We start from the raw sequence: 25931 nt of genomic DNA on the forward strand, positions 1-25931 counted from the left end.
TCCCACCACTTAGTAAGTGGTTCAAATTGAAGGCCATCCTGAGTTACACGGTGAGTTCTCTTAAAAAAAAATTGACAAATAGAGAGCTGGGCAGTGATGGCGCATGCCTTTAATCACAGCACTCCAGAGGCAGAGGCAGGTGGATCTCTAAGTTTGAGACCAGCCTGGTCTACAGAGTGAGTTCCAGGACAGCTGGGGCTACACAGAGAAACCCTGTCTTGAAAAGCTAAAAACAAAAACTGACAAGTAGAGACAGGGAAGATGGCTCAGCTTTGTTAAGATCACCAGCTGTTCTTCCAGAGGACCCGAGTTTGATTCCCAGTGTCCACGTGGTGGTTCACAGCTGTCTGTAACTCTAGCTCCAGTGGATCCAATACCCTCTCTGGCCTCTTTGGGCATTTTATGCATGTGGTACACAGACATACTTGCAGGCCCATACATAGAAAGTTTAAGGAAAAAATTAATAAAGAAAAAACAATGGGGGTTGGAAAGATAGCTTTGGGGTTAAGAGCACTTGATGCTCTTGTAGAGGACTTTGTTTCAGTTCCCAGCACCTACATGGTGGCTCACAGCCATCTTGCCACTCCAGTTTCAGGGGATCTGATGCCCTCTGCTGGTCTCTACATGTATCAGGCACTCATATGGTATACATACATACATGCAAGGCAAAATACTCATACATTAAAAAAATCAGAATTCCTTTGTCCATTTTTTTCTTTGTACATTTTGATAATGGTTTCTTACATATTTCCTCCCCCAACAACTGGTCTGAGTTGAGCAGCCTTCTCTGCCACATTCTCGCTCGCCTCACCACAGGCCCATAGCAGCTTGGCCATCTGCACATGGCTTGAAGTCCTTTAAACCTCTTTTATTTCCTCAGGCTTTGAAAACTAGGAATGTAGTTAATGTTAGAATAGTTGCCCAGCATGCTTGAGGCCCTAGGGTTGATTGTTAATACAGAAAGGGATAGGGTGGGGAAGGGTCCTCATCTCCATCAACATAACTAAGGTAGGGAGACAGATGAGACATCAAGTTTGAAGTTAAAATTTTGGACTGGTCAACTCGGTGATTGCTTTAATGATTTAAACTTGTTCTTTCTTGGGAAATTAGTTATCACCTTACAGATTCTTAGTCAAGGAGATAGAATGTATATGTGTGGGGACCACATAGTTTAAGATGTGACAAGGAAGAAATAAATTTCATACTCATTCTTGTAGACCTTTTGGGTTCCACCATGGCTGATCACAAAGTGTGTAGCATGAACCACTAGGCTGCTTACCAAGAACTGACCTGAGGAACAGGGCTGTTGATTTTCTAAAACCTCCTGAGTGGTTCGAGCTGGCAGTTCTTATTGTTTCTACATCAGACTTCATTTATTTAGACCTTTGCATGTAACTCTCCTCTAAGGAGACCATTTGATTCTCTCTCCCCTCTCCCCTCTCCTCTCTCCTCTCTTCTCCTCTCCCCTTTCCCCCCTTCTCTCTCTCATTGATTGATTGATTGATTGATTTGAGATAAGATCTTGCTCTGTTGCCCAGGCTGGCCTCTAACTTGGAATTCTTTTGTTTCAGCATTGAGAATGCTGGGTTTACCATTCACCTGGGCAAAGCCTGTTTCTTTTCCAGATGAAAGTTGTTTTTGCCTTAGTCACTAGGAAGACCAAGTCCAAAACCTATTTTATTGTTCTGTCAGTGCTGCCTAATCCTTAATTATGAATTATTTAAAAACACTTTAGGATTCATCTTAATCTTTGCAGACACGCGTAATATTGTATTAATTTCTAAAGATTCTTGAAGTCTGCGAATCATATTCTGGACCTTTGAGGTTTAGAATCTTGGCTTTTTAATCATTTTACATCCGATTTAGCTATTCTGCACAGAAGAATGTATTCTACCTTTTTGATTCTATAGAATTAGGCTTTGTGTAATTATAGCCGCATTGTTTTTTAAAGTTCTGGGCACCGACCTCTTGGCCTTCATTTGACAGCCAAGACTGGGGAGGGAGAGGCGGCCCTCACACGCGCTAGGCAAGTGGTCTGTAGCTGAGCTGTGGCCTGAAGGGAATACTTTTGTTTTTCCACAAGAAGTTTTTGGCCCCTAAAATAACGAAACATGTTAGTCAATATAAATGGCTATTACTTCTTATCCGATCATCTTTTAGACAAGCACTTGTAGCCTGGGTGACTCTGCTGTGACTGTAATTCCGGAGTCTAGGGCAGAGGCGCACTCCCCAGGCACAGATGTGAGTGGCTGCAGTGTAGGCTGCCCTGGCCACCGCTCTTTCTGCACGTCCTCCCCGGGCTTCTAGGTGAAGTCTGTTGACGTCTGAAGAAAGGCACGGAGAATTGTTTCTGGAGCTGTGGCTTTAAAATATGGTTCCCTTGGAAGAGATGAGTCACTAGTCGTTGCCGGTTAATGTTGTTCACAGGTGCCATTAATGCTGATTTCTAGCAGGGATTCCTTTGAGGCCTTGGTTAGGCTTTGTTGCCAGATTGGGTGGAGGGCCTGGGCTTGGGAGGGGTGGAGGCCTAATTTATGGGCTCTGCAGTTAAGATTCTTCATTGTGCTTGCCTTGGAGATAGTGGGAGGAGGCTAAAGACTTGTTCACAGATTTCTCTAAAACATCAGCTGGGGAAGAGGAAGGTCAGACTTGCATGGAGGAAAGCTGTTGAGAATAGTTAACACCTCACCTTTTCTCTGTAAAGAGAATTTGTTGTGCATTTTGTGCAAGCAGATATCTGTACCTAGTTGGTCAGGCACATTTTTATAAAAGGAGTGTGGGATCACTTTAAAAACATCGAGAGAAATACCTTCTTTGTATTTCAGTGGGGACCTAAAAGTCTGTGGTCATCCATCCAGGCAATCTTAAAACAACTGTTAGAGAAGTCAGATGTGACTACATGGGGATTTGAGATTAAAATAAAAGAGAATTGTATTAATAAGTTCTATTTTTAGCTCTGTAAAGTATGGGAATTTGCTTCATCTGTAAGATGTAAAATCACCACTACTGATGCTAGCTAGTGTCAGTGGAATTATTCTTGATAGGAAAGTGTATGCTGTGCCCCCCCCCCCCCCCCCGGAATAGTTCCTGGGTTTCTGCCATGAGAACTCTCAGAGCCTCTGCTCCCAAGAATCACTGAGTGTTGGGGAGAAGTTGGCTTCTCTTTGTGTATGTGGAGGGGTAGTGTGGTCTACAAGGTGATGCTGGGATCTCTCCACTCCGGTGGAGGCCAAGTTTCTGTTTGTGTGTACACACACAGCGGCAGAAGGGGCTGTGGGCTGTCCTTTTCTCACTCTGCCTTGGACTTCTCCAGAGCTAAGGGTTTCTGCCGGGCTGACAGCCTGTAAGCCCTGGCAGTCCTGTCTTCCCACTTCTAGTGCAGGGTCACAGGTGTGTAACATACTTGTAACACATGTGCAACATGCTTGGCTTGTTATGTGGTGCTGGGATCCAAACTCCGGCCCTTGTAGATGCACTGTAAATGGCATCTCTCCAGCCCCAGGTTGGGCAACTCTGTCAGCCTTGGGGCTGGGTGAGCAGGAGGTTCAAACAGTGTGAATCATTCATGGCAGTTGGTACCTAGAAGGCGAGATAGTTTCTGCGGTAACACTGCCTAGGCATAGCAGTCTGTGAGGTTATTTAAGCCAAACAGAATCACCAGTCACCATCTTCTTTCCCATTCACACTTCCTGAGCTAGCATCTAGGGTAGAGGAGGTCGGACTGTGAGGCTAACATTCCTAGCATGGTTAGCAGCTATGGACTGCAGGCAGGCAGGAGTGGTGTGCACGGTGATCTGGGCATTTGTCCACTGAAGTAGAGGCCAGGTGTCAGTTCATTAACTCCACGTACCAGGGTGGCCTTTTCAACTGTTTCAGGCTGTGGTAGTCTGTTGTCCAGGAGGATTCAGAGGACAACCAACCCCAGGGCTTAGGAGCCCTACTTCCTATCCATTTGTTAAGGCTGTGATAACTAGATTCGAGTGGCAGCTTTTTAATGTGGTTGGTTATATGTTGTGTGTGTCGTCCCCCGCGCCCCCCCTGCCCCCCCATTTCTTAGCCGGATTTTGCCTCTGAAAACAGACAGGTCATGATTAGCTGCCCTTTTTTCAGCAGACCCTTTTGACACTGAGAAACAGCATGGCACAGAACAGTTGTTCATTTTATTTCTGTCTCAAATGCTGCCTATTCAGGTTTTCCCTGTCAGCACTTGCAGATTTCAGGGGGAAATTATAAACAAAGGAGACATTTGTTTTTTACAGTATACACAATTTTAATAACAAAAACTTTCCTGTACACTGTATTATGGTTTCCTCACCCCAATTCCTTGTATAATAGTGTTTTCTCCCCGCCCCATCCCCCAGGGCTCTAGAAGATAATTGAACAAATGTGTTTGGACTGTACTTTGAGTTTCTAGTCCCATGTTCATAGATTCACCAAACATTCCATGTATCATACTGATTTTAAAAACTCAGGGAAGAAAAGGTTAGTTGAAGGAGTTGGAGACCTTTCCAGATGTCTACAATAGTAGAATGAGAAAGCTTCTGTGGTCGTTTTCTGGTTTTGACCTTATTCAAGCACTGTGAGTTTGCCCAGGTTAGCTAAAGATATACTGATTATCTATAGATGACCCATGACATGTTGTCTTAAAAACAAACAAACATCTTTTCTGATTCAAGCGCTTTAACTGAGAAGATGGGAAAAATGTGTCCCAGACAGACTTGACATAGTGCTGCCACCAGAGTGCTGTATTAGGAAAATTGTCATGTAAGTTAGCTGTTAAAATATTCTTTAAAATTATCTATAGGAGAGAGAGAGAGAGAGAGAGAGAGAGAGAGAGAGAGAGAGAGAGAGAGAGAGAGAGAGAGAGAGATTGAGATTGATTTATAGCCCCACCTCCTTAGAGCTACATGTGGGAAGTATGACTTAAGAAAATAATAAGACTTTCCTATTTCAGAATTCAGACTAGTACTACATAGAGCTTGCCTTTATTGGAAAGATGGGGTCTAGCTTTTAGTGACTAGCATTATAATAAGCAGATGGATTTTAATAATTAGTGAGTGGAATTAGGAAGTTCAGTCAGTTCCATTCATTGAATTGGTACAGAAATTAACTTAGACTTATTAAGAAATTACATGTGGTAATGCAATTTTTTGGCTTAAAAATTAGCTCCTGCTTATTGATGCTGGCAGTAGGTATTGTGACTTTTGTGTGGATTTTCAGACTTACCAGCCCACTCTTTTTTTCAGAAAGGTAAACTTGAATGCCCTGTAGGCTACAGAAATGAGTAACAGAAGTTGCAAACTAGTTCTTAGTTCCTAGGTAGATACTTTGTTTTTCTGAGATGTTATTTTTTCTGATTTTTGATGGTCATTTTCCACTAACCTTTAAAATTGGGGGGAGGGGAAGTTGGGTAGTAATGCTTAAGAGAATAAAACTCCACCCCAAAGCCCTCACGGTTGTGACTTAGAACTACATATAATTTCCTTGTGAGGCAGTTCTCCTCTGGCCAGTTGGTAGCATAGATTTTGTAATACAGATATATCAACTAAATGGACCCCTGCTTTCTGGAGGCAATTAGAAATGGCAATTTGTGCTTTAACTATTACCAAACTATTACCATTACCAAAAACATGGGAGGGAAAAAATAAACAAATAGATAAATGTGCATTCCCCCTCCCCCATGCCTCAGTGGCCTTGGCACTGCTCTTCACATGCTAAATGGCTTGCTCTGCTACATATACTTTATTAACTATGTCCTTTAAGATTAATTGGAGTTCCTAGTTAACATTGCTTACATTGTAACTCACAGTTTGGATTCATTTTGGTTGTGATTTGAAAGGATGAAAAACACTCATCCTTTAGGGCCATTGGAATCTTGTATGCTCAAAGCTGTACTGTGAACAAGCTGTCTGTCACCTGACAAATGGCAGTGGTCACCGTTGGTAAATTTTAGCCCACCTTGGTGGGGAAGCAGTGTGCTGTGCTCTGTGCCGGAAAACCAGCATCTGTCTTGGCTCAGACAAGCCCAGCGTCTGGGTTATCAGGAGATGAAAGGCTTGCCACTCAAGAGCAGTGGAATTGAACTGCTCTAAGGCTTTGCCAAACTAATCTCTCCACCTTAAAAAATAAAAAAGAGCATATATTTTCACTGTAACCTGAATACTGTCTGCTTTTTTCTAAGAGATTTGAAATGTGGGTGTCTTTTTCAGTGCTAAAGGAGGAAAATTGTGATTGAATCTAGGTCTGTACTAACAGTTCAATTCAATCTTGGGGGAGAAAATAAGCTTTAAGGGAAGGATATCGTGATAAACATGTTAAGGAAAGGATGCCTCTCTTTTTTATGTTAGTGACTTTCTTTAAGGTTTCATGCATTTTTTTCCACATAAGAATGCTTGTTTTTTTTTTTCCTGAACTCAAATTAATGATTTAATTTTGATTTTCTCCTCTACGTGGAACCTTCTTTGTAGAAAAATTCTGCATGAATCGGTACCTTGAGTCCAAATGCCCAATATGTCATCGTTTGCCTTAACGAAATCATAGTTGCACACTGTTTTCCTCAGGAGAAACTGTGGCCTCGTTGTCATTTGCTGATAGGATTAGAGTGTTCATATTTATACCGAACATATTAGAGCCTCCTACTGTATCGTACGGGTCCCTGAGCATAGCTTATTTGGTGCAAATTGTGCATAATCACATTTGCTGCTGCTTAACTTCCACTGAGCTGAGAGTCGGGCTTCCAGAACCTGTCTTTGCTCTTACCCCTCACTTTCACGCTCCCTTCACTTACTGGTGTGTGGCTCCAGGGCCCGTGGCAAGAGTTCTACCTTAAGATTTGCCTCAGAAATAGGTTGGTTCTGTCTCAGAAGGAGCTAGCAATAGAAATGTGCATATTTATGAAAGGAAAGCTTTAACATCATATTCTGAAAGTAATTTTTCATTGTTTCTTTATAACAAGAATCAGTGTTAGGCATCTTTAGTACCCAGTTATTTTTAATTTGGGTCTTTGAGGTTTAAAGATCAGAAAAAGGCAGAAGGAAGAAGCTTAGACAGTTTGTCAAGGCATCTTTAATCACGAGAGGGGATATATTTTCAAACTGGATGGAGTATATCAGGATTGTTACGTTGACTCAGTTTTTCTCTTTCCCAAATGCAAGTTTTCACATAAGTATAGGATTTAGTAAGTTAATTAGTAAAATGGCAATTTAATACTAGTTTAAAATAATAGTCTAAATGCCACAAAAATCAGCATGTCCATTAAAAGTCAAACTAGAGTTGTATAAGAAGTCAGTGTAATTATTTAGTATTGATTTATTATGAGACCTTTTTTTTTTTTAATAATTGCTTGGGTTTTGTTGAAAATTAAAGAGTCACCTGTCTTATTAGAGTTATATAAAAGGTGCTGGTTTCATGATGTAACTTAGATAATGTCTATTAAACCAGGCCAAACTCTGAAAGAATGATGTTTAATATTTACCAGTCTCAAGCACACATGTAAGTCTACCTCTCACCCTGGCAGTCAATTATAGTTGGAGTAAATACCACATTATCTTACAAGAGAACTTTGCTGTCTCCTTTTAAGCAGGAAGCCAGTTGTGGTCCATGGGATGGAGAATAATAATCAAACAGGTTTTCATCCCTGTCTATTTTTGTTTAGTAGCTTCTTTCGGAACTGTTTTCAGTAGAAAAAAAAAATAACATGGAGACCTTAGTGTAAATGTTTACATACAATAGTATATAATTACATACATGAAATGTTTATATTGAAGTAAGCATTTAGACTTTCCAACAAGAGTGCAAATTAATATGAGCATTGCTTCATTTAACACTTAAAATATGTTTTCATTAAAAAAATTAAAAATACTTCAACACTTCAAAAACTCAAGTCTCCACTTGGTTTGGAAAATTAGGCTTAATGTCACCATTGATAAAAATTAGATATGTATTTAGCCCCTACTATGTAAAATAGGTTACTTATCTGATGTGATTTTTGATGATGAGTAGATATTATACTTCACATTCTTTGTATGGCAGCTGCTGACACTTGCACTGTCCATAACCATTAATGATGATGAAAGGTCCTTCATGGGTGGGTTCATACTCATTATACGGTCCTTGGTCTGACATATTTGACATATGGAGTCGTGTTTGGGATCGGAGCTGCCTGTGGTTCTGAATCATTGAGCACTGCCTAATTCTTCTTAAAGTGGGAGGGCAGCACTTCCTGGAAATGAACACTATAAAAATAATAAAAAAGAAAGAAAACAATAAAGCCATTGTTCCCGTAATTACTCGCTGAGTAAAGATGGCATTGTCTGGTTCAGGAAAGTGTTCTTCTGTAGTAACAGCTATGCCTGCAGTAGTTGGAATTTCTTTGTCTCCTACATGGTAACTTGATGAGCTTATTCTTTTTGTATATTCAGTGGTTGGATCTCTGTAAGTTGTAGCCATGGCCGTGACAGTGGTTGATAAATTCCAGCAGAGCTGAAACCCGTGGACTGCATCTAGAATATCCTCTCCTTGGGTGTGGTCAGGGCTATGGCATAGGATGGAATGCTCCCACCGACCTTGGAAACTGCCCAGCCAGGAGGCCAGAGCACACACTCTGGGGCTGCATTCCCACAGATTGCCTGAGAGGCCAACGGTTGTGAGGGATCTCAGGGAGTTTAAGATTTTGGAATCAAGACTGTTTAACTTGTTGTTATCCATGAGGAGTATTTTCAGATTAGGCATGGTTTCAAACACGGTTAAGTCGATGGCTTTGATCTCGTTTCCGGTTAGGTCTAGCTTTTCTAAAGTGCTCCAGGTCCACTCCATCCCACACGTCAAGTTGCTGATTTTGTTCCATTGTAAGAAGAGTGTGTGCAAACTGCTTAGCCGGAGGAAATGAGCAAAATTAATCTTTGTCAGCTGGTTGTGCTCTAGGTGAAGCTCTCTCAGTTTGATTAATCCTGCAAATCCATTGCGAGCCAAACTTCGCAAACGGTTTGTGCTCAAATCCAGAAACTCTAGACTACGACAGTCCCAGAACAGGCGTACTGGGATAGTCCGCAGGGAGTTGGAACGCAAATGCAAGGTCTGCAGCTTCCGAAGGCCATAGAAGAGCTCAGGATGCAGAGATGACAGCTGATTAAAAGACAGGTCCAAATTTTGCAGGTTAATCAGTTGGGTAAAAGTTGTGTTTGGCAAGTAAAATATTTTGTTGGAACTTAAGATTAACTCCTTAAGTTTATATAGTCCTTGGAAAGCATCTTCTTTTACTGTTGAAATTTGATTGTGATCTAAGTGGAGCCAGGTGAGTTGACTGAAGCTGGCAAATTGATCTCTTTCAAGCGCTGTGATGTGATTGTGCCTCAGGGACAGGCCCAGAGAACCCTTGTCTGTGGCGTTTGGCACTGAATGGAAGCCCTGAGAGTCGCAGTAGAAGAGCAGCTTCTCACAGCGGCATTTGGGTGGACACGCCATACCCAGGGCAGGCAGCATTTTTAAAACCACACTCATTGCATATATTGCTGCCAGCATAGGGGCCCCTAATGGCCACTTGAAATGTAAGCCTGCAGAATATAATTTAAGGAAAACAAGAAGATAGGATATGTTTCAGCAGAACACAAGGGCTGTTGAAAACAACAACAATGTAACATCATCATGAAAGATTTTACTGCATGGAACATTTGTCATTTACTGCAGAAAAATTAACCTTGTATACTGGAACACAAAACTTAAACCCACGTATAAAAGACATTAAAACATGTCCCTTTCCTTAGTGTTATATGCCTTTACGTAAACCTTAAAATCCAAAACCAAGTGATTTGCATCATAAAATAGGAATTCACTGGCTTATTTTATAAAAGCGTGATTCCTCTTTGATTGCACAAGAAATGCCATAGAAATGCATGGACTTACCCATTCTTCTGAGCACATTGGAGGCTGCATTCAGTCGAGGTTGTCAGACTCAACGCAGTGAGTCTGTAAAAGGCTCTAACATGCAGGAGCCTTTGACCGGTTTCCTGTTTTCTGTGTCCCAGGCTTTCCAAGTAAAATTCAGATCTGCCAGGGTGAATTGGTTTTTCCCTTAGGATATTCCTCTGGATAGGATCGGTTTCATTTTCTGTGGTGCTCTGATCCCCTAAATCAGCTTTGATTATAAGTTAATAATTTCCTCCTCCTCTGATTACTGCTGATCATCGGAGCTTCAGGCTTTCCTTACCGCAGCTGTTAGTTCTCTCGGTCTTAACTTGTTGATGGCAGATGGGCGGCTTGTTGCAGAGAAGAGCTTCTGGAGCAGCATGAGTGCATTTACTGAAAAGCTTTTCCGAGAAACGGCACAAGAATGGATTTGCTTATGTGCTGCGACCACACAGGACTGTATATAGGCTGACGTCACCGGGTGACGTGTCTTTTGTTTGGGTTTTCCAGAAGCTTTACTGTTAAAAGGCACTGTGCTTTGTAACAGTGTCAGGGTCGTTACAAGACCCCCTGTTTACAATAAATTGAGAAAGAAGAACTCCCGACTTAAGAATTTGGTATTCCTTCAGTGTAGGAAGCAACAATGAGGTTGTAATAAATGCTGCATTCAAGAAGACCCATCTGAACAGTGAGTTGGTCTAGCAGAGTGATGATTTTTAATGCGTGTGAGAGCTAGTGTTAGACTGCCGATTCTGCATAGAGATCATCTAAATGGGCACGATTGATTTATGAAGTGCTGATTTAATGCCAGCCTATGCAAGGTACGCCTCTGCTCTGGTAGTTGGAAAAGCTGCTCAATTGCCTTGTTGTCCTGCTTGGTAAAGAGCAAAGTATGACTGCGTTGGTAAACTAAGTGGGCTGAGTTTTTTTGTCATTAAGAACTTCACATTATAAAGCAGAACAAAGGGTAGCTTCCAAAAGAAACCATTTTGGCTTTTTTCCCTCCATTCAGAATTTCAGGGGAACTCTAAATAAATCCTTTTCTGCTTATTATATAACAATGTTTTATTACCACGCTGATTGGAAAACAGTGCTGAGTCGATCTTTGGATGTCCTACCAGAAGAGTGGAGCAGATTGACAACCATCATTTTTATACACGTGACCCAGATGTTAGCAGTGGAATAGACACAATTTTGAACAAGTATTGTAGTGTGCTTGGATTCTGACACAGGCTTCAGGATTTCTACTTCAACATCTCACCTATTCCTTCACTGAAAGCCGCAGTTGCTGCTGAGATTGGGGTGTTGTAAAACCAAAATAACAGAGCCTTTGCACACTGTCTCTTACTGGCACACTTATGAACTGACTTTCAATCTCATAGCAGCTCTTGTTGAATTCCTCTCATGAATATGAAAGGGCATTTATATCAGAATAGGATTTTGTTTTGGTTGTTTTTGCTGGACAACTCTAGCTTCTCCCTGTTAGATAACTCTTAAGAGATGAATGTTTATGGTTGTTGTTATATAAATGCATAAGATGTGTCTAGCATGAATCGGGGATATATTTGCAGGCCAGACTAAGGGACTGCCTTTTACATATCTTTGTCTTGCTGATCTGGCTGCATGAACTTATTTTCCCCATACCATTACCACTTACCCTTAGTGAGCTTTGTTTCCAATCTGAGAGCAGAAATCTCAAAAAGTATTGATGCCCGTGAAATAAGCACATCACTGGTCTGTGATCTTCTGAGGACTTCATTCCACAGTGAATTCTAAGAAGGCATTATCTAAAGAGATACAGTTTGGTATTGGAGTAGGGCTACCCTGGGAAAGACTAGAAGACTCTAAGTCTCTTACTTGGGGTCATGTGTAAAGGTTTTGTGGAAACTCTAGTAATGCAAATATGTCCTTTTCAGCTTTTCTAAAAGTGACCCTAAGGTGGGTTTAAAAGTGTAAGGGTTTTGTTGAAGGCAGTGAATGCCTAGACAGCGTGAGAGAGAAGGCAGCAGTGATACTTGGAGGGGTCAGGAAAGGCTTTAGAGCACACGGCACACGTGACAGCAGTGAGGGGAGAGCTGCACAGACCTGTCAGACTGTGGTGCACTCGGTTTCCCTGGCCACGCTGAAGTTCCCGTTCTCAGGAAAGAGCTTTGCTTCGCAGCTCTGTGTACCACCATGATGCCGACTTCCCTCGGCCTCCAACCTTCCTCTCGTGCCTTTCTGTACTCTAGTGTTTCTTAACCTTGGTCTTTGTGTAGTTGTTGCTGGTGATTTTTCTGTAGAGATATTTTAATCAGATCCTACTGAGTCCATGAGCCTAGGTTTCAGAAACACTGTCCACTGTGCCCGTGGCCCTAAAAGTTGCAAGGCGTCATTATTAGTTGCAAGGAAGCCCTGAGGATGTTGTCAGTGTCTTACCGACGAAGTCTGGCACATTCTGATGAAAATACCCTTTCGAATGCAGAAGCTGTAATATTCTCACGGGTAACTAACCGCCTTAGTTGTTTGGGTAGAAAAAGCATGTGAGGTAGTTGGATTAGATCATCCGTAGGAATGAGTTGTATGTGAAAACTGAGGGAAGTGTTTCCTTACTCTTAAACTCTTACAACACTTAGTTCCTTTCTGATTTTAGTCTGTTTGACCTCCTTTAATGTATTAGTAAATTGAAACTATTCAAATATATTACTGCCTATTGACGTACCTAGTGAACTGAAACTTCTTGAATTGCATTGTCTCTGTTGTTCTGTCAACTTTGGAGGGAGGGTGCTTGCTCAGACTTGCAATAGAAAGTCATGGTTTTTTTTTTTTTTTTTTTTTTTAAGTAAACCAGTCTCCCAAATAGCTGGTATTACCAGAGCCTGCTGCCACTCTGGAGGGTGGGCATTCCTACTTCCTGCATCAGAGTGACTGAGGAACACAGCCTTTTCCAACCCAGCTTGTTCTTCTCACTTGCCTACTTTTTGGGTTTTGAAGGTTGAGGTTGTGGCCCAAAAGACAAGAGTATTTACCTTAAAATTGATGTATGTGGAAGAGATATGCAGGTGTCTGTGAGTTTGAGGCCAGCCTGGTCTACAGAACAAGTTCCAGGACAGCCAGGGCTACACAGAGAAACTCTGTCTCCCCCCACCCCCAAAAAGCCAACAACAATAACAAAAAACCCAACACACAACATATACATATGTATACGTACACACAGGTCTCATTGATAGATTCATTCATTTTCCTCCATCTGGATATCATTGTTCTTTCTTTAAAAGATTTTTTTTTAAATTTTATGTGTGCCAGTGTTCTGCCTGCATGTATGAATGTGAACCCAAGCATGCTTTGTTCCTGAAAGGTAAGGTCAGAAGGAGGGTATCAGATTCCCTGGAACTGGACTTACAGTGGTTATCCACTGCCATGTGGGTGCTTGGAACCAAATTCAGGTCCTCAGCAAAGAGCGGCAAGTGAACTACTGAGCTATCTCTCCAGCTCCACCCTTGTTCTTTCTGAACTAGACTTTTTCTTCTTGACATGTTAGAGTAGCTTTATTCTAAACATAGATGCTTTTGACAGTGGCAGCCCCACTTCTGGAAGATGGTGTTTATGTGCACACCACTTCTGACTTCTTCAGATGGTAACATCAGGGCAGAGAAGGCAGAGATTAATTAACCCAATGCTCACCTATAAAAGAGTTTTAAGGAAACTCAGCAAGTGGTGGCTCTAGTTACTTGCATTCTTCCATGTGAAAGTTTGTTTTTAACAAATACGTAGGTGATTAGAGAGATACTTTCCTACTTGGAGTGACAAACAGATATGTACATGAAACTTTCTACTCTTGTAGAAACACACACACACACACACACACACACACACACACACACACACACACACATATACATATATAAAACCGTTTGTTTAATTGTGCCCGTCTTAGGGTTTCTATTGCTGTAAAGGGTGCTATGTGCTGTGAGAGCACTGTCAAGGGACAGGAACTTGGAACTTAGAGTTGACTCTTATCTGAAGGAAAGATAGGAATCAGAATACAGTAAGTGAGAGAATGTGACAGACTTGGAGAACCAGAACACGTATGGATAGATCATAGCATGGAGCATGGTGAGGTGATCTTAGTTGTCAAAATATTGGAAATGGCAGGTTCCTGTAGGGATTGTATGTAGAATAAGAAGATGAGAACTTCTGGCAAAAAAGCCTTAAGACCATTATAGGTTCTTCAGCTGGGAACATTTCCCCCTTGTCAACAGAGGGATGTTTTGTACTTAGGTTGAGTAGATTTTTATAGGTTTGCTTTGAAATTTACAGACTAAACTGTGCCTTGAGGTGCTACCAACAATGTCAAAAGCTTTTTGTTTTTTTGCCTTTGTGGCTGTTGTATTTTTCATCCCTTTCATATCTCGAGAGTTAAGAGTGGAGTTGATACCTGCTGGGTTGTGGTGGTACATGCCTCAAGTGGTGCTGAATGAGGCAGAGGCAAGTGGAGGACAGCCAGCTAGGGCTACACAGAGTAACCCTGTCTTGAAAAACTGGTTGGGGAATGGAGTCGAAAAGTATGTAACTTTTTCCTGAATAAATTTTGACTATCATAGCACTCTATGATACTGGATTTTACTAAATTAGGTATTGCTCTGAGTTACTATTATTGCTGTTATTGCTATTATGAGGGTGGGTCTCACTATATAGACCAGGCTGGCCTGGAATTCACAGAAATCCACCTGCCACCTGAGTGCTCAGATTCCCACCCCCACCCCCATAGGGTTTCTTTGTGTAACTTTGGAACCTGTCCTGGAACTTGCTCTGTAGACCATGCTGGCCTCAGACTCACAGAGATCCACCTGCCTCTGCCTCGAGTGTTGGGATTAAAGGCGTGTGCCGCCCAGCCAGAATTATTTTAGATTCTAAGTCCTCTGTGAAAAGAATTATGGTTGGTCTAGCTCACTTTAGGAGTATGAAGTAGGCATGGGAGTTTGTCTGAATAAGCGGTAGTTTATTACATAGGAGGAAGTTCTAGCAGCTTCTCTGTTTGGTGAGTTGAGAATTCCTAGTTCCTAATGAGAATTGTACTGGTAGACGCTGACCCAGCTAGTAACCTTTGCCTCTCTTCAGCTCAGCTGGTATTGACTTGCTGAAGGGAGGCTTTACCCTGAAGCCTGAAATATGTCTGTTTTCTCAGGAAGCCCTTTGCCACGGCTAGACAGAGGTACCCATATCAAAATGACGCAAACACCCAGGGTTCTTCATGCAGTTTCCCAGTGGGTGAGAGCTCAGGATGCTTGCTTTAGTTTCTTTGTTGTGATGATCGGTACACAATTTCCACACCCTTAATCTGAAAACTTTAAATTCTCCCGAGTCCTAAAGTCTTTGTTAAAAGTCTGTACAGATATTTCAAAATCTAAAAGAAACTCAAGAGTTCTGGAGTACTTCTGGTGCCTGGCATTTTGAATAAGGGATAATCTATGTGTGCCCCCGTTGCCTTTCCTAATGTTTATGTTTGAGTTACTCTATTTTATAGACGACAGTTCACAGCAACTCTAATTTTAAAAGAACAAATCCAATTTTATAAAGCAGTAAGCAGCTGTTTTTTTTTTTTTAAAGTTTTGTATGTGTAAATGTTTTCCATGCATACCCAGTACCTACTGAGGTTAGAAGAGAGACTCTGATCTCTGAAACTACACAGATGGTTGTGATCCACTGTGTGGATTCTAGGAACTGAGCCTGGGCTCTGCAAGAGCAGCAAGTGTTTTCTCTTCTTAACCCCTTAATCTCTCTTCAGTGAGCTGTTTTTACCAAGCTTAGTGTTCAGGTTGTGAGTGGTGTGGGTGTATGTGTATTATATCCCAATTACATTTTAGAGGATGACCGGAACCCTAAATGTGCTCTTTGTACCAAAAATGAACAGACAAAAAACCAGCAAAGAAACATGTTGACTTAAGTGCTCTGTCCAGCGCATTCTCCAAGGGTCAGTAACTGCATCCGAGCTAACTGGCACTTTTTTGTTTTGTTTTGTTTTTTGAGATAGGGTTTCTTTGTGCAGCCCTGGCTGTCCTGGAACTCACAGAGTTCCACCTGCCTGTGTCCAAAGTGCTAAGGATCAAAGGCGTGTGCCACCACGCCTGGCCTGACAAACCCTTCTTGACTGAGGAGGTGTAACCTTTTGTTTCTACAGTAACAAAAAGACAAATGGACTTTTAGGATAGTTTAGCAAAGGCAGAATTAAGATTCATGGTGTGTGGTGGCATTGTGTCTTAAAGTGCTCCTGTGTCTATGTAATTCTCTCAAGTCAGTTCATGGATGTGATTTTTTATTTATCGTTTTATGTGGATGGGTATTTTACCCACATATTTATTTGTGTGTATCTCATGAATACTTGGTGCCATTGGAGACCAGAAGATGGTGTGGAAATGGAATTACAGACAGTTGTGAGCCACCATCCATGTAGGTGCTGGGAATTGAACCTGGGTCCTTTGGAGGAGCAGCAAGTGCTCTTAACTATTGAGCCATGTCTCCAAACCCACATCTTACTCTCTGGAGCTTGAGAAATGGCTCAGGTAAATCACTTGCTATGCACACTCAAGGACCCAACCTCAGTTTTGATTCCCAGATCTTCTGTAAAAAGCCAGGTTTGGTGGTGTACTTTTATTATCCTAAAACTGAGGAGATGGAGACGGAGAATCCCCGAAGCTTGCTGAGTTAAAACTAGCCAGCCTAGCTAAGTCAGTGACGAATTCCATATTCAGTCACAGAGCCGCCTCAAAAACCAGTGTTTGGGGCTGAAGAGACTGCTCGGCAGTTAAGAGCACTTGCTGCTCTTGCAGAGGATCCGGGTTGGTTTCCAGCTCCACATGACAGTTGACAACCATCTGTAACTCCAGTTCTAGATCTGATGCCCTCTTCTGGCCTCTGTGGGTAAATATTCAGACAAAACACCCTACCCTTAAAAATAAAATAATTTTAAAAATTTAAAGCCCATTTTACTGTTGGTTCTTTTTTCATTTCAGCATTGCTTTAACGCTAAATAGAGACTTTCATTAAGATTTCTTGAAGTATACTCACACGAGCATCTGTTTATTCAGGCTGGACGCAAAGAAAGAAGTGACGCGCTCAACTCTGCAATAGATAAAATGACCAAGAAGACAAGGGACCTGCGCAGACAGGTACGCTTTACAGAAGTTACTTTTATTTCCTAAGTTCTCAGCTTTAGTTTTGATGAAAATTCTAATAAGTATAGGCTTTCATTTTTAATTAAGGGAAAGAGTAAGTCTTCAGAAAAGTGACTCTTTCTGTTCTGTTGCTAATAAGCTTATTAATGTCTAAAAAAATCTCAGAGGGATGTTGACTGTTGTGTTCCCTCTGGGGTGGACTGAATAAATTAGCTCCACTGTGAAAAGAATGTATAGGCAGGAAAATCAATTTCAGATGACTTGGGGGCCTGTGAAAACAACCTCAGAGGATCTCGTTGTGTTGACTTCCATCCACTAGATTCCAGTTACTCTCGTGTCCACCCATTCTGTGTATATATTGTCAGTTTGTTCCCACTGCTGGAAAAGTCTTTATCTCAAGGACAGTAATGTTGGAGATACTGAATTTTCCATGGTAGTACGTTTAAAAATCTGTTCCTTTAATGATACATAATTCCCATTAACATTTTGAAATTAAAGTTTGTGTTAAAGTTTTTAAAAGAAGTTAGAGTTGGCTTTATAAATATGTAGTATAATGTATTAAGACTTAAGTTATAGTGAGAATTCGGACAGTTTTCAGGAATTAGTAGAGACATTTTATTGTTCATACCAGACAGAAAACAAAACTAAAAATTGATGTGCCTTTAGTGAACCAAGTGTCAGCAATGATTAGAAAGATAACATTTAAAATTTATAGTGCATAACCCTATAGTGTAGATAAACCAGAGAGTGCTCTTTTTTCTTTTTTCATTTAATTTTAACTAATTAGGCTAATTACATATATTCTAAAGCTATGTACCAGTTCAGTCCAGAACAGTGTTTTGATCCCATTTAGTTTTGTAACTTTTAAGGAAAGGAAAAAGGTGCTGTCTTGAGAACTGAAATTCTGCTGCTCAAGTGCTGAGTGCAGTGTAAAGCATGGTCTCTGCGGCCCTTTGTTCAGCTTGTCCCAGTGCATTGCTTACATGGGGGACCTAGTTGTATAAGTCCTGCCTGTCTTTCCCAGGCTTCTATGAGATGTATTATACCACAGTTTAACTTCTTAGCAGAAATAAAATCAAATTTATACAATTTAATTATTAGCTTCGCAAAGCTGTCATGGACCATGTATCAGATTCTTTCCTGGAGACCAACGTCCCGCTTTTAGTACTCATTGAAGCTGCAAAGAATGGAAATGAGAAAGAAGTTAAGGAATATGCCCAAGTTTTCCGTGAACATGCCAACAAACTGATTGAGGTAAGTGCGTTAGTGGCCTGTTTAACATAGGTAACTTGGTGAGTTGTCAGTTTTAATCACATGATTTAATTAGCTCTACCTTTTCAAGGGCTCACCTAATACACAACATTTACAGTCTTTCAGTTATCATTGGGTCTCTATTATCACTGCTGTTTGTCAGTTTACATTGATTACGTGGATAGCTTTTGTCCTAGAAGCTTTTAACAACCACCACCACTTACTGGTAATGCAGGTAAAGTAAGCCACGATACTAGACTTACACAGCGCAGACAGTGGCAGCAGCTGCGGACTGGTGCTCTTCTGGCGTCAGCCAGGCTTCCATCCCAGCAGCTCCCTAGTTCTCCTTAGTCCCCATGTCCTGTCTATCAAAGGAGGTTACTTACAATACCATGTTCTGAGGACCAAAGAACGATAGGTATGTTAGATGCTTCGCCTTATGTTCAAGGTAGACTCCAGCTCAGTCCTGTTGTAAGAGTAAACAAGCCCCAACATCAGCTAAATTAGACATACTTTTATACTAGAAATGTGTGTGGAAATGGTTGGTTTGTGAAATAATTAGAAATGGTGAATTGTCACTTAAAGTTTCTTCATTTGTTAAATGAGTTTATATTGATTAATTAATTAATAGTATAGACACACACAAAACATAACATTAGTACAGAAATGAATAATTGATAAATATTTCATAGGCCCATTGGTAAGTGGTCATTATTTAAAAGCAGAGTGTAAAATGTGATTTATAGTGACAGCGCCCAAATTAACACTATAAAAATACTCCAAGGACCTGGGTGGTGGCGCATGCCTTTAATCCTGGCACTTGGGACGCAGAGGCAGGCAGATCTCTGAGTTCGTGACCAGCAGCCTGGTCTACACAGCGAGTTCCAGGACAAGGAAAATATCAGTAATCACACTAAACACCTTACTAACTTTACACCTCATTTTCTTTGAATGTTGACTGAAGTGTTTTTCTGAGCAGAATTATGTACAGAATGCATAGGTCAGCCTGTCAGTCAAGTTAATGATTCTGACATTTGGAACTAAAATTGCAGAGTTTCATTTGTATCTCTATCAAGCATAATTTGGTTCACAGCAGTCATGTGACAGTATGAGACGTAATTTCCAAGTGGACAAAAATTATGTTCAGGAAACCAGTCTCTTCTAAGTAGCCTACTTATTACAGAGTTCCTTTGAGTGATAGGCATCAAGGCCTGGAGCATCAGTGTCTGGAGAGAGGGCAGCTCTTGTCTGTCTCCACATGGAGGGCCCTTTGTTAGGCCCTCATCCTCATGCTCTCTCACCAGCCAAACGTAGTTGCTATTGGATGAGCACCTGTGGTATACAGCACTGTGTATTTTCTGTAATCCTTTTCACGTGGAAACAGGCTTGAGCTGCTCCCAGCTGGTACACCTCCACTGTGGCGAGGCCCTCCAGCAGGGCAGCTCATGAGCTCGTTGGTCCAGTGGACTAACAGGCTGGGAAACAATACCTGGGCTGGGCAGAGTGGCGCACACCTTTGATCCCAGCACTCAGGGGCAGAAAAGGCAGATCTCTTGAGTTCAAGGCCAGCCTGGGCTACAGAGTGAGTTCCGGAACAGCCAGCAGTACATAGTACGACCCAGCCTTGAAAAAAACAAAACCCAGTTATGGGGAGAGAGGGGGACTATGAATCGATCATTAACTGCACTTGAGAGACTTTGGAAACTTTTGCAGACTCAAACATTTCATTTCATTCTGAACATAGTCTTGAGAAAGTAGAGTGAGCTGTTCCTCAGCACAGCTCAGTTCTAGCCCTTTTCTCACCTCTCTTCCCACTGCATGCCCTCTGCGCTCACTACCTTCTACATCTCACCTGTATATTAAATGACACAGGGTTTTCATTCCTTGAGGCATAACCCCAGGCTATGTAGTGCCATTCTGCAAACAGTTAGGATTATATTTATGATAATTGAGACAGTAAGATATATAATTACTATGCCCATGAAAAGGAAATTAGTTTTTAAAGTGTTAGAAGCCTCAGATTCTAACAGAACTTCTTTTTCCGTGACAAGACTTCTCCTCCCCTACAACCTTTGTATTATAACGACACACCTTGAACTAATCAGAGCCTTGGGTTTTTTTAGCAAAGGTAAAATGCTTTGATGTGTTTTATTAATCCCCTGATTTCATTTCTTTTCATTAGTTGCCTTCTAGCTGAGGTAAATGTCTACAGGCCAACTTTGATGTGAGGTCCTCCTTTCCCTGTTGGTTCAGCAGAATTAAGAACAGTGTATAAAATATATACATGGCTGGTGGTGTATGCATATATATAACTGGAAAGGAGAAAGTCAGCTTCTACAACCACTAAGACTATTTGTGGGTGTGTTTGGAAGGAGTGACTTCTCTGAATCACTGCAACAGAGTTCTGACGCTAACTGCCAGGAATCAGTGTAAACCTGCAGGGCAAGGTCAGAGGCCCCAGCAAGATAGAGCTCCAAGGTATTAACACTCTGACCAGCTTGCCTCAACTCCTAGGCATTTTTATAACCTATTTCTGGCTTGATAATTGACTAGAACAACACATATATCCAACATTTTATTTGAAAGGCAAGGACCAGTCAAATTAAGAGACACATAGGGGGCTGGAGAGATGGCTCAGTAGTTATGAGCAGTGGCTGCTCTTGCAGAGGACCCGGGTTCAATTCCCAGCACCCACTCTGCAGTTCACAACTGTCTGTAACTACAGTTCCAGGGGATCTGACTCCCTCATGGAGACATACATACAAGCAGAACACCCAATGCACATAAAACAAAAATAAATAAATCATTAAAAAAATTTAAAAAAAAAAAAAGAGACAGGTTGGAGCTTGGAAAAATTTTTTGTCCCCCTACAGATGGAATTGGGGCACTTCACCCACCTGTGGCATTGGTAGATATACCAACCTAATTGCTCCCATGAGTCTCTATGTCCAGGAATTTTGTTCAAGTTTCGTTATGTATGCTACTATGTGATTGATGGATCTCACTCTCACTCTTCCCAGGTCAAGCTGGCCTCAGAGGCTCCAGTTATTTAATCAGAGGGTTGATGCCCTATCCCAAGTAACCCTATTAGTGTAAACTATCAGTTTTGGCATGGGTAACTGAGGGACTACTTTTATAAATTCCAAAAAGTTGAGGAATATTTGGATTTTATGATGAATCAGAAGTAAAGCCAGACACATGACATAATACATGGTACTGTGTGCTTCAGTGTACTGTGAGGTTACGTCACATGCATGGTTTTAGTAGGTATCCTGAGCACACAGTCGGCCTAGCCTGCTACATAGGAATCCCACAGCAGAGGTGAAGGCTGCCGAGTTTGTTTCCTCCAGGTCCATTTTATGATCCTCACCTATTCCCTCACTACTTCTCCTACCTGGCACGATTGGCTCTGAGCTTTGCTTTCCTTTGGAGTTTCTGACTTTGTCAGATTTCTTCTGCTCTCCAGGGATCAAGTGGATTATTCAGTGTTTACTTCTCATCAAATCATAGGTTTTTATTCAGCCCTGTAAATCCCTTTCTGTGTAGCCTTTTTAAAGCAACGTGTGTGCTGAGCACTTGGGAGGCAGAGTCTAGGAAGTCAAGGTCAGCCTGTTGTGTGCAGTGAGTTCCAGGCTAGCTCGGGGCTACACAGTGAGACTCTGTGTAGTCTCTGCTTCCCTCCCCCTCCCGCAATCTAAAACTCATGCGCCTTCTGGGACTCCTTTAGTCTTTCAGTCTCAGAAAAGTCCCTGTCTTCAAAGACGGTGTTGCCACTTGTGGAGTGCTCTCTGATTGTTAGGAGAGGGAAGCTTCATCTACTCCAGAACCTCACTCTCCATCTTTACTGTTAAACACTTGGGAGTTGAGAGTATTTTCAGTATGAAATACATGCTTTTAATACATAGTATGAAAAAAACAAATTAGTTTCATTTATTATATGTTCAAATGATAACAACATTAGATTAAATGTATTTCACCTTTTAACGTCACTACTAAAAATTTCACAAGTCTCAGCCGGGCAGTGGTGGCGCACGCCTTTAATCCCAGCACTCGGGAGGCAGAGCCAGGCAGATCTCTGTGAGTTCGAGGCCAGCCTGGGCTACTAAGTGAGTTCCAGGAAAGGCGCAAAGCTACATACAGAAACCCTGTCTCAAAAAACCAAAAATAAAAAATTAAATAAATAAATAAATAAATAAATAAATTTCGCAAGTCTCTGCTGGACAGTGCTAGATGATTGCCAGGCTTTTGGGAGTGCTCTTTATCCCAGCTCTTCCTGAGTGTCCTCCATTCAAGTGCAGCTGTCAGTGAACACCTGTTCCAGGGGCAGCATCCATGGTCGGGCAGTAGCCAAGGCCTTCGTCATTCTGGAGATTGACTTACCATCATATCACAGGATAATTGTGATGTTTTAGGTAATAGCGATGTGCTGAGATTCCCACTGAGTTCACAATCAGTTAGAGCGCCTAGCTTTTCCCTATAGAGGGACCTCCTCCATAATGGCCATCTATCAGGTCCATTTCTGTGAGTGTGGGTGCATGAGGGCATTTGTAGTTTTGATCTTCGGTCATTGTAAACTTAGATCCGGTCTAACCTTCTGTAGAATTGCTGCTGTCATGCTCTTTATATTGTCAACTTTGCAAATGTGTGTCATTTCTTCTGTCTCTGCCGCTTAGTTTAAAAACTATATACCCTTTCTCCTTTCATCTCATCTGATGGTTTTAAATGTTGTCTAAGATAAAGCGTAAGATAGAACCTTTCAGCTTGCCACCAGAAATCTCCTGATTGAACAGGTCTTGTGTATAATTGGCCTTTCAGCCAGTCAAGAATCCTTTTATTTTTATCTTGCTAAGACATCTAGATAGGACAGGTCTACACTGTTCCCCTCATGTCCCTTTCAGTATTGAGCATGAGATAATTATATAGTTTCTCTGTGGATCTATGCACCCTGTATTCTTCCTAAAACAGTTCCTCTACTGTCCTGTCCAGTTTTCATGTCATTAAAAGTCCATCTAGAAAATGAGAAACAGATTTGCAAGAGTGATAGAGAGCAGCCTCTGCAAAATGCTACCCAGTTGGAGCAGAACTCATCAGTGTCGCCGCAGAGCTGATGATGATCCTGTTCTCCTCTATGTTGAGCAGCATTGGTGTGCTTCGCAAACATTTGGACCTGTTTAAAGTTGAAGCTCTTTGCTTCACTTTGGTTTCCCATGAATACTTGGGTACTACTGCTATTTACTTACTGTGAACTGCTCCTGGAGTCAGATAACAGATCTCACACCTAATTCTGAGATGTGTAGCCTGATTGTTTAGGTTTTTAAAGAAATGTGCTCCAGATCTGATTTGATGGTGTCTTAGGATTTCTGTTGCTGTGATAAAACACCATGACCAAATAGCAACTTGGGGACAAAGGGGTTTATTTCAGCCTATAGTTCACATCACAGCCTACCACTGAGGGAAGCCAGGGCAGGAGCCTACAGGCAAGAGCTGATGCAGAGGCCATGGAGGAGTCCTGCTTACAGGCACTAGCCCAGGTGTCGTCTCCCACAGTGGGCTGGGCCTTCTCACTTCGGTCATCAATCAAGAAAATGTACCATAGGCCAGTCTTGGTGGGCCATCTTCTTAACTGAGGCTTTACCTCCCCAAAAGATTCTTGGGTTTGTTTGGTTTTTTTGTTTTTTGTTTTTTGAGACAGAGTTTCTCTGTAGCGTTGGAGCCTGTCCTGGAACTCGCACCATGTTGGATTTCTGCAGCAGCTCCTAACGGGCATTTGGCTTGCACTTTGATTCCTATCTAGCTTCTTTCCTGAGAAGAAAGCTGGTATGATCTCCTTAAATCCGATCATGCTATTCCTTTGCTTCCGAACTTTTCTCACCTACCTTTGCCATGGCTTCTGGGGACAGAAACGACACAGTCTGAAACCATAGTTGACCATAGCTCACGAAGTGTCCTGTCTGCATTCCAGCTGCCTTTAGTCCTGTGGCTCTCCTGCAGGCCTGGATGTGCTCTTTGCCCAAAAGTCACCTCCCCAGATCCCCTCAGCTTATGTCCTTCCCAGCCTTCCTTACTATCTGAAATTAGTGGATTTACTTAATTTTCTTATTAATCTAGCCCTACCCACTCTAATATAATGTTCTTTTAGAATATGGACATAGAATGATGCCAAGTACATACTAAGTTCCCAACAGCTGTTAGACTAGTGAACTTTCTGATTCTCGTTGTTAGTAGACGTTGTGCAGACGCTCTCTCTTTGGATTCAGCCAGCATCCAGACTCTGATTCAGTTGTGTGTAGACAGTAGAATGTAGACTGAGCTCTGCATTATGAATTTTACTAAAATCATCTTTGTACATATAGAAGGTGTTGTGTGTTTGTTTGTGCACACACAGAAGCCTTGAATCCCTCAGAGCTGAAGTTAAGTGTTTCAGGATGCCTGGCTTATCAGAAGACCCTAAGTCTGGTCTTTATGATCATGTGGCAGGCACTGATCCGTCTCTCCAGCCTGAATAAGATCTTTTGGGATGTGAAATTGAGAAAAATCTGGAGATTAAAAAAAAAAAAAGTTGAAATGACAGGCTTAAGCAGTGTTTCATTTATTCTTTCTTTCTTTTTTTTTTTTTTTCCTTTTTTCTTTTTTTTGTTTTTTCGAGACAGGGTTTCTCTGTGTAGCTTTGCACCTTTCCTGGATCTCGATTTGTAGACCATGCTGGCCTCAAACTCACAGAGATCCACCTGCCTCTGCCTCCCGAGTGCTGGGACTAAAGGAATAAATGACACCACCACCGCCTGGTGTCATTTATTCTATTTAGCTTCATTTAAGCTTTCAAAAACGTAAGCAAAATTTTATATAGATTGAAAGAGGGAAAAATGTAGAAAGATGATGTTAGCAAACAATTGTGGACTTCCTAAGCCAGGCATGGTTGGTCACACCTTTAATCCCAGCACTTGAGATACAGAGGCAGATGGATCTCTATGAGTTCAAGGCCAGCCAGGGCTACATAGAGAGACTGTCTCAAACAACAAAGCACACAAACAAAGCAGAGTTGTAGCACTAAGTAACAGAAGTCCTTACCCATGTGGATGTTATCTTCTTCTAGAGAGAGAGTGTGTGTGTATGTGTGTGCGGGGTGATGTGGGGGATAAAAATAAGTGCATAATTTATGTGGTATATAGACCTGTATGATGCAGTGTAAAGTGGACTGAAGGAATATTTTAAACTTTTTATCCATTTAATCAGTGTTTGAAATAGAAAACTATTGAAAGTTTGAATTTAAAACTATTCTTTCAGTACTCTTCAATACATGACCAATATAAATTGGGAGCAGAGCAGATTTGTTGCCTCTTAGAAATTGTGTGTGTGTGTGTGTGTGTGTGTGTGTGTGTGTGTGTGTGTGTGTGTGTGTGTGTGTGTCATTTCTCTGTACAACATTAAAGGATATAAAATAGGATACAAACTTCTTTAGTGTGGGAATGCCCTGTAAAGTTCGTCAAGTGGTATTAGTCCTGATATTATGGCTTCATTTGCTCAAAGGAGACAACATCCTGTGGTACCCACAGCAGACACATTACGTTAGGAACATACAAGATCAGTTTCAGGTTTTAGCAACACACTTTAACTTCTCCAGTT

The 25931-nt window shown here is 41.5% G+C and overlaps 2 protein-coding genes across 2 annotated transcripts in view; one reads left to right on the forward strand and one right to left on the reverse strand.

Annotated features, from left to right (window-relative positions):
• Window positions 1-25931, forward strand: part of Ctnna1 (catenin alpha 1) — a 138499-nt gene that overhangs the window by 85822 nt on the left and 26746 nt on the right. Inside the window, exons 8-9 of the mRNA XM_076554970.1 lie at window positions 16971-17051; window positions 18159-18311. Coding sequence (XP_076411085.1) covers window positions 16971-17051; window positions 18159-18311 — 234 coding nt within the window. The remainder of the gene's footprint in view (window positions 1-16970; window positions 17052-18158; window positions 18312-25931) is intronic.
• Lrrtm2 (leucine rich repeat transmembrane neuronal 2) lies at window positions 1609-10625 on the reverse strand. Its single transcript, XM_006977904.4, has 2 exons — window positions 9901-10625; window positions 1609-9551 (listed from the first exon to the last, which is right to left on the reverse strand). Exons 1-2 carry the CDS (start codon window positions 9902-9904, stop codon window positions 8005-8007), a joined length of 1551 nt encoding a protein of 516 aa, XP_006977966.1. The 5' UTR covers window positions 9905-10625; the 3' UTR covers window positions 1609-8004.

Source organism: Peromyscus maniculatus, chromosome 19, assembly GCF_049852395.1.
Source record: "Peromyscus maniculatus bairdii isolate BWxNUB_F1_BW_parent chromosome 19, HU_Pman_BW_mat_3.1, whole genome shotgun sequence".
Taxonomy (NCBI): Eukaryota; Metazoa; Chordata; class Mammalia; order Rodentia; family Cricetidae; genus Peromyscus; species Peromyscus maniculatus.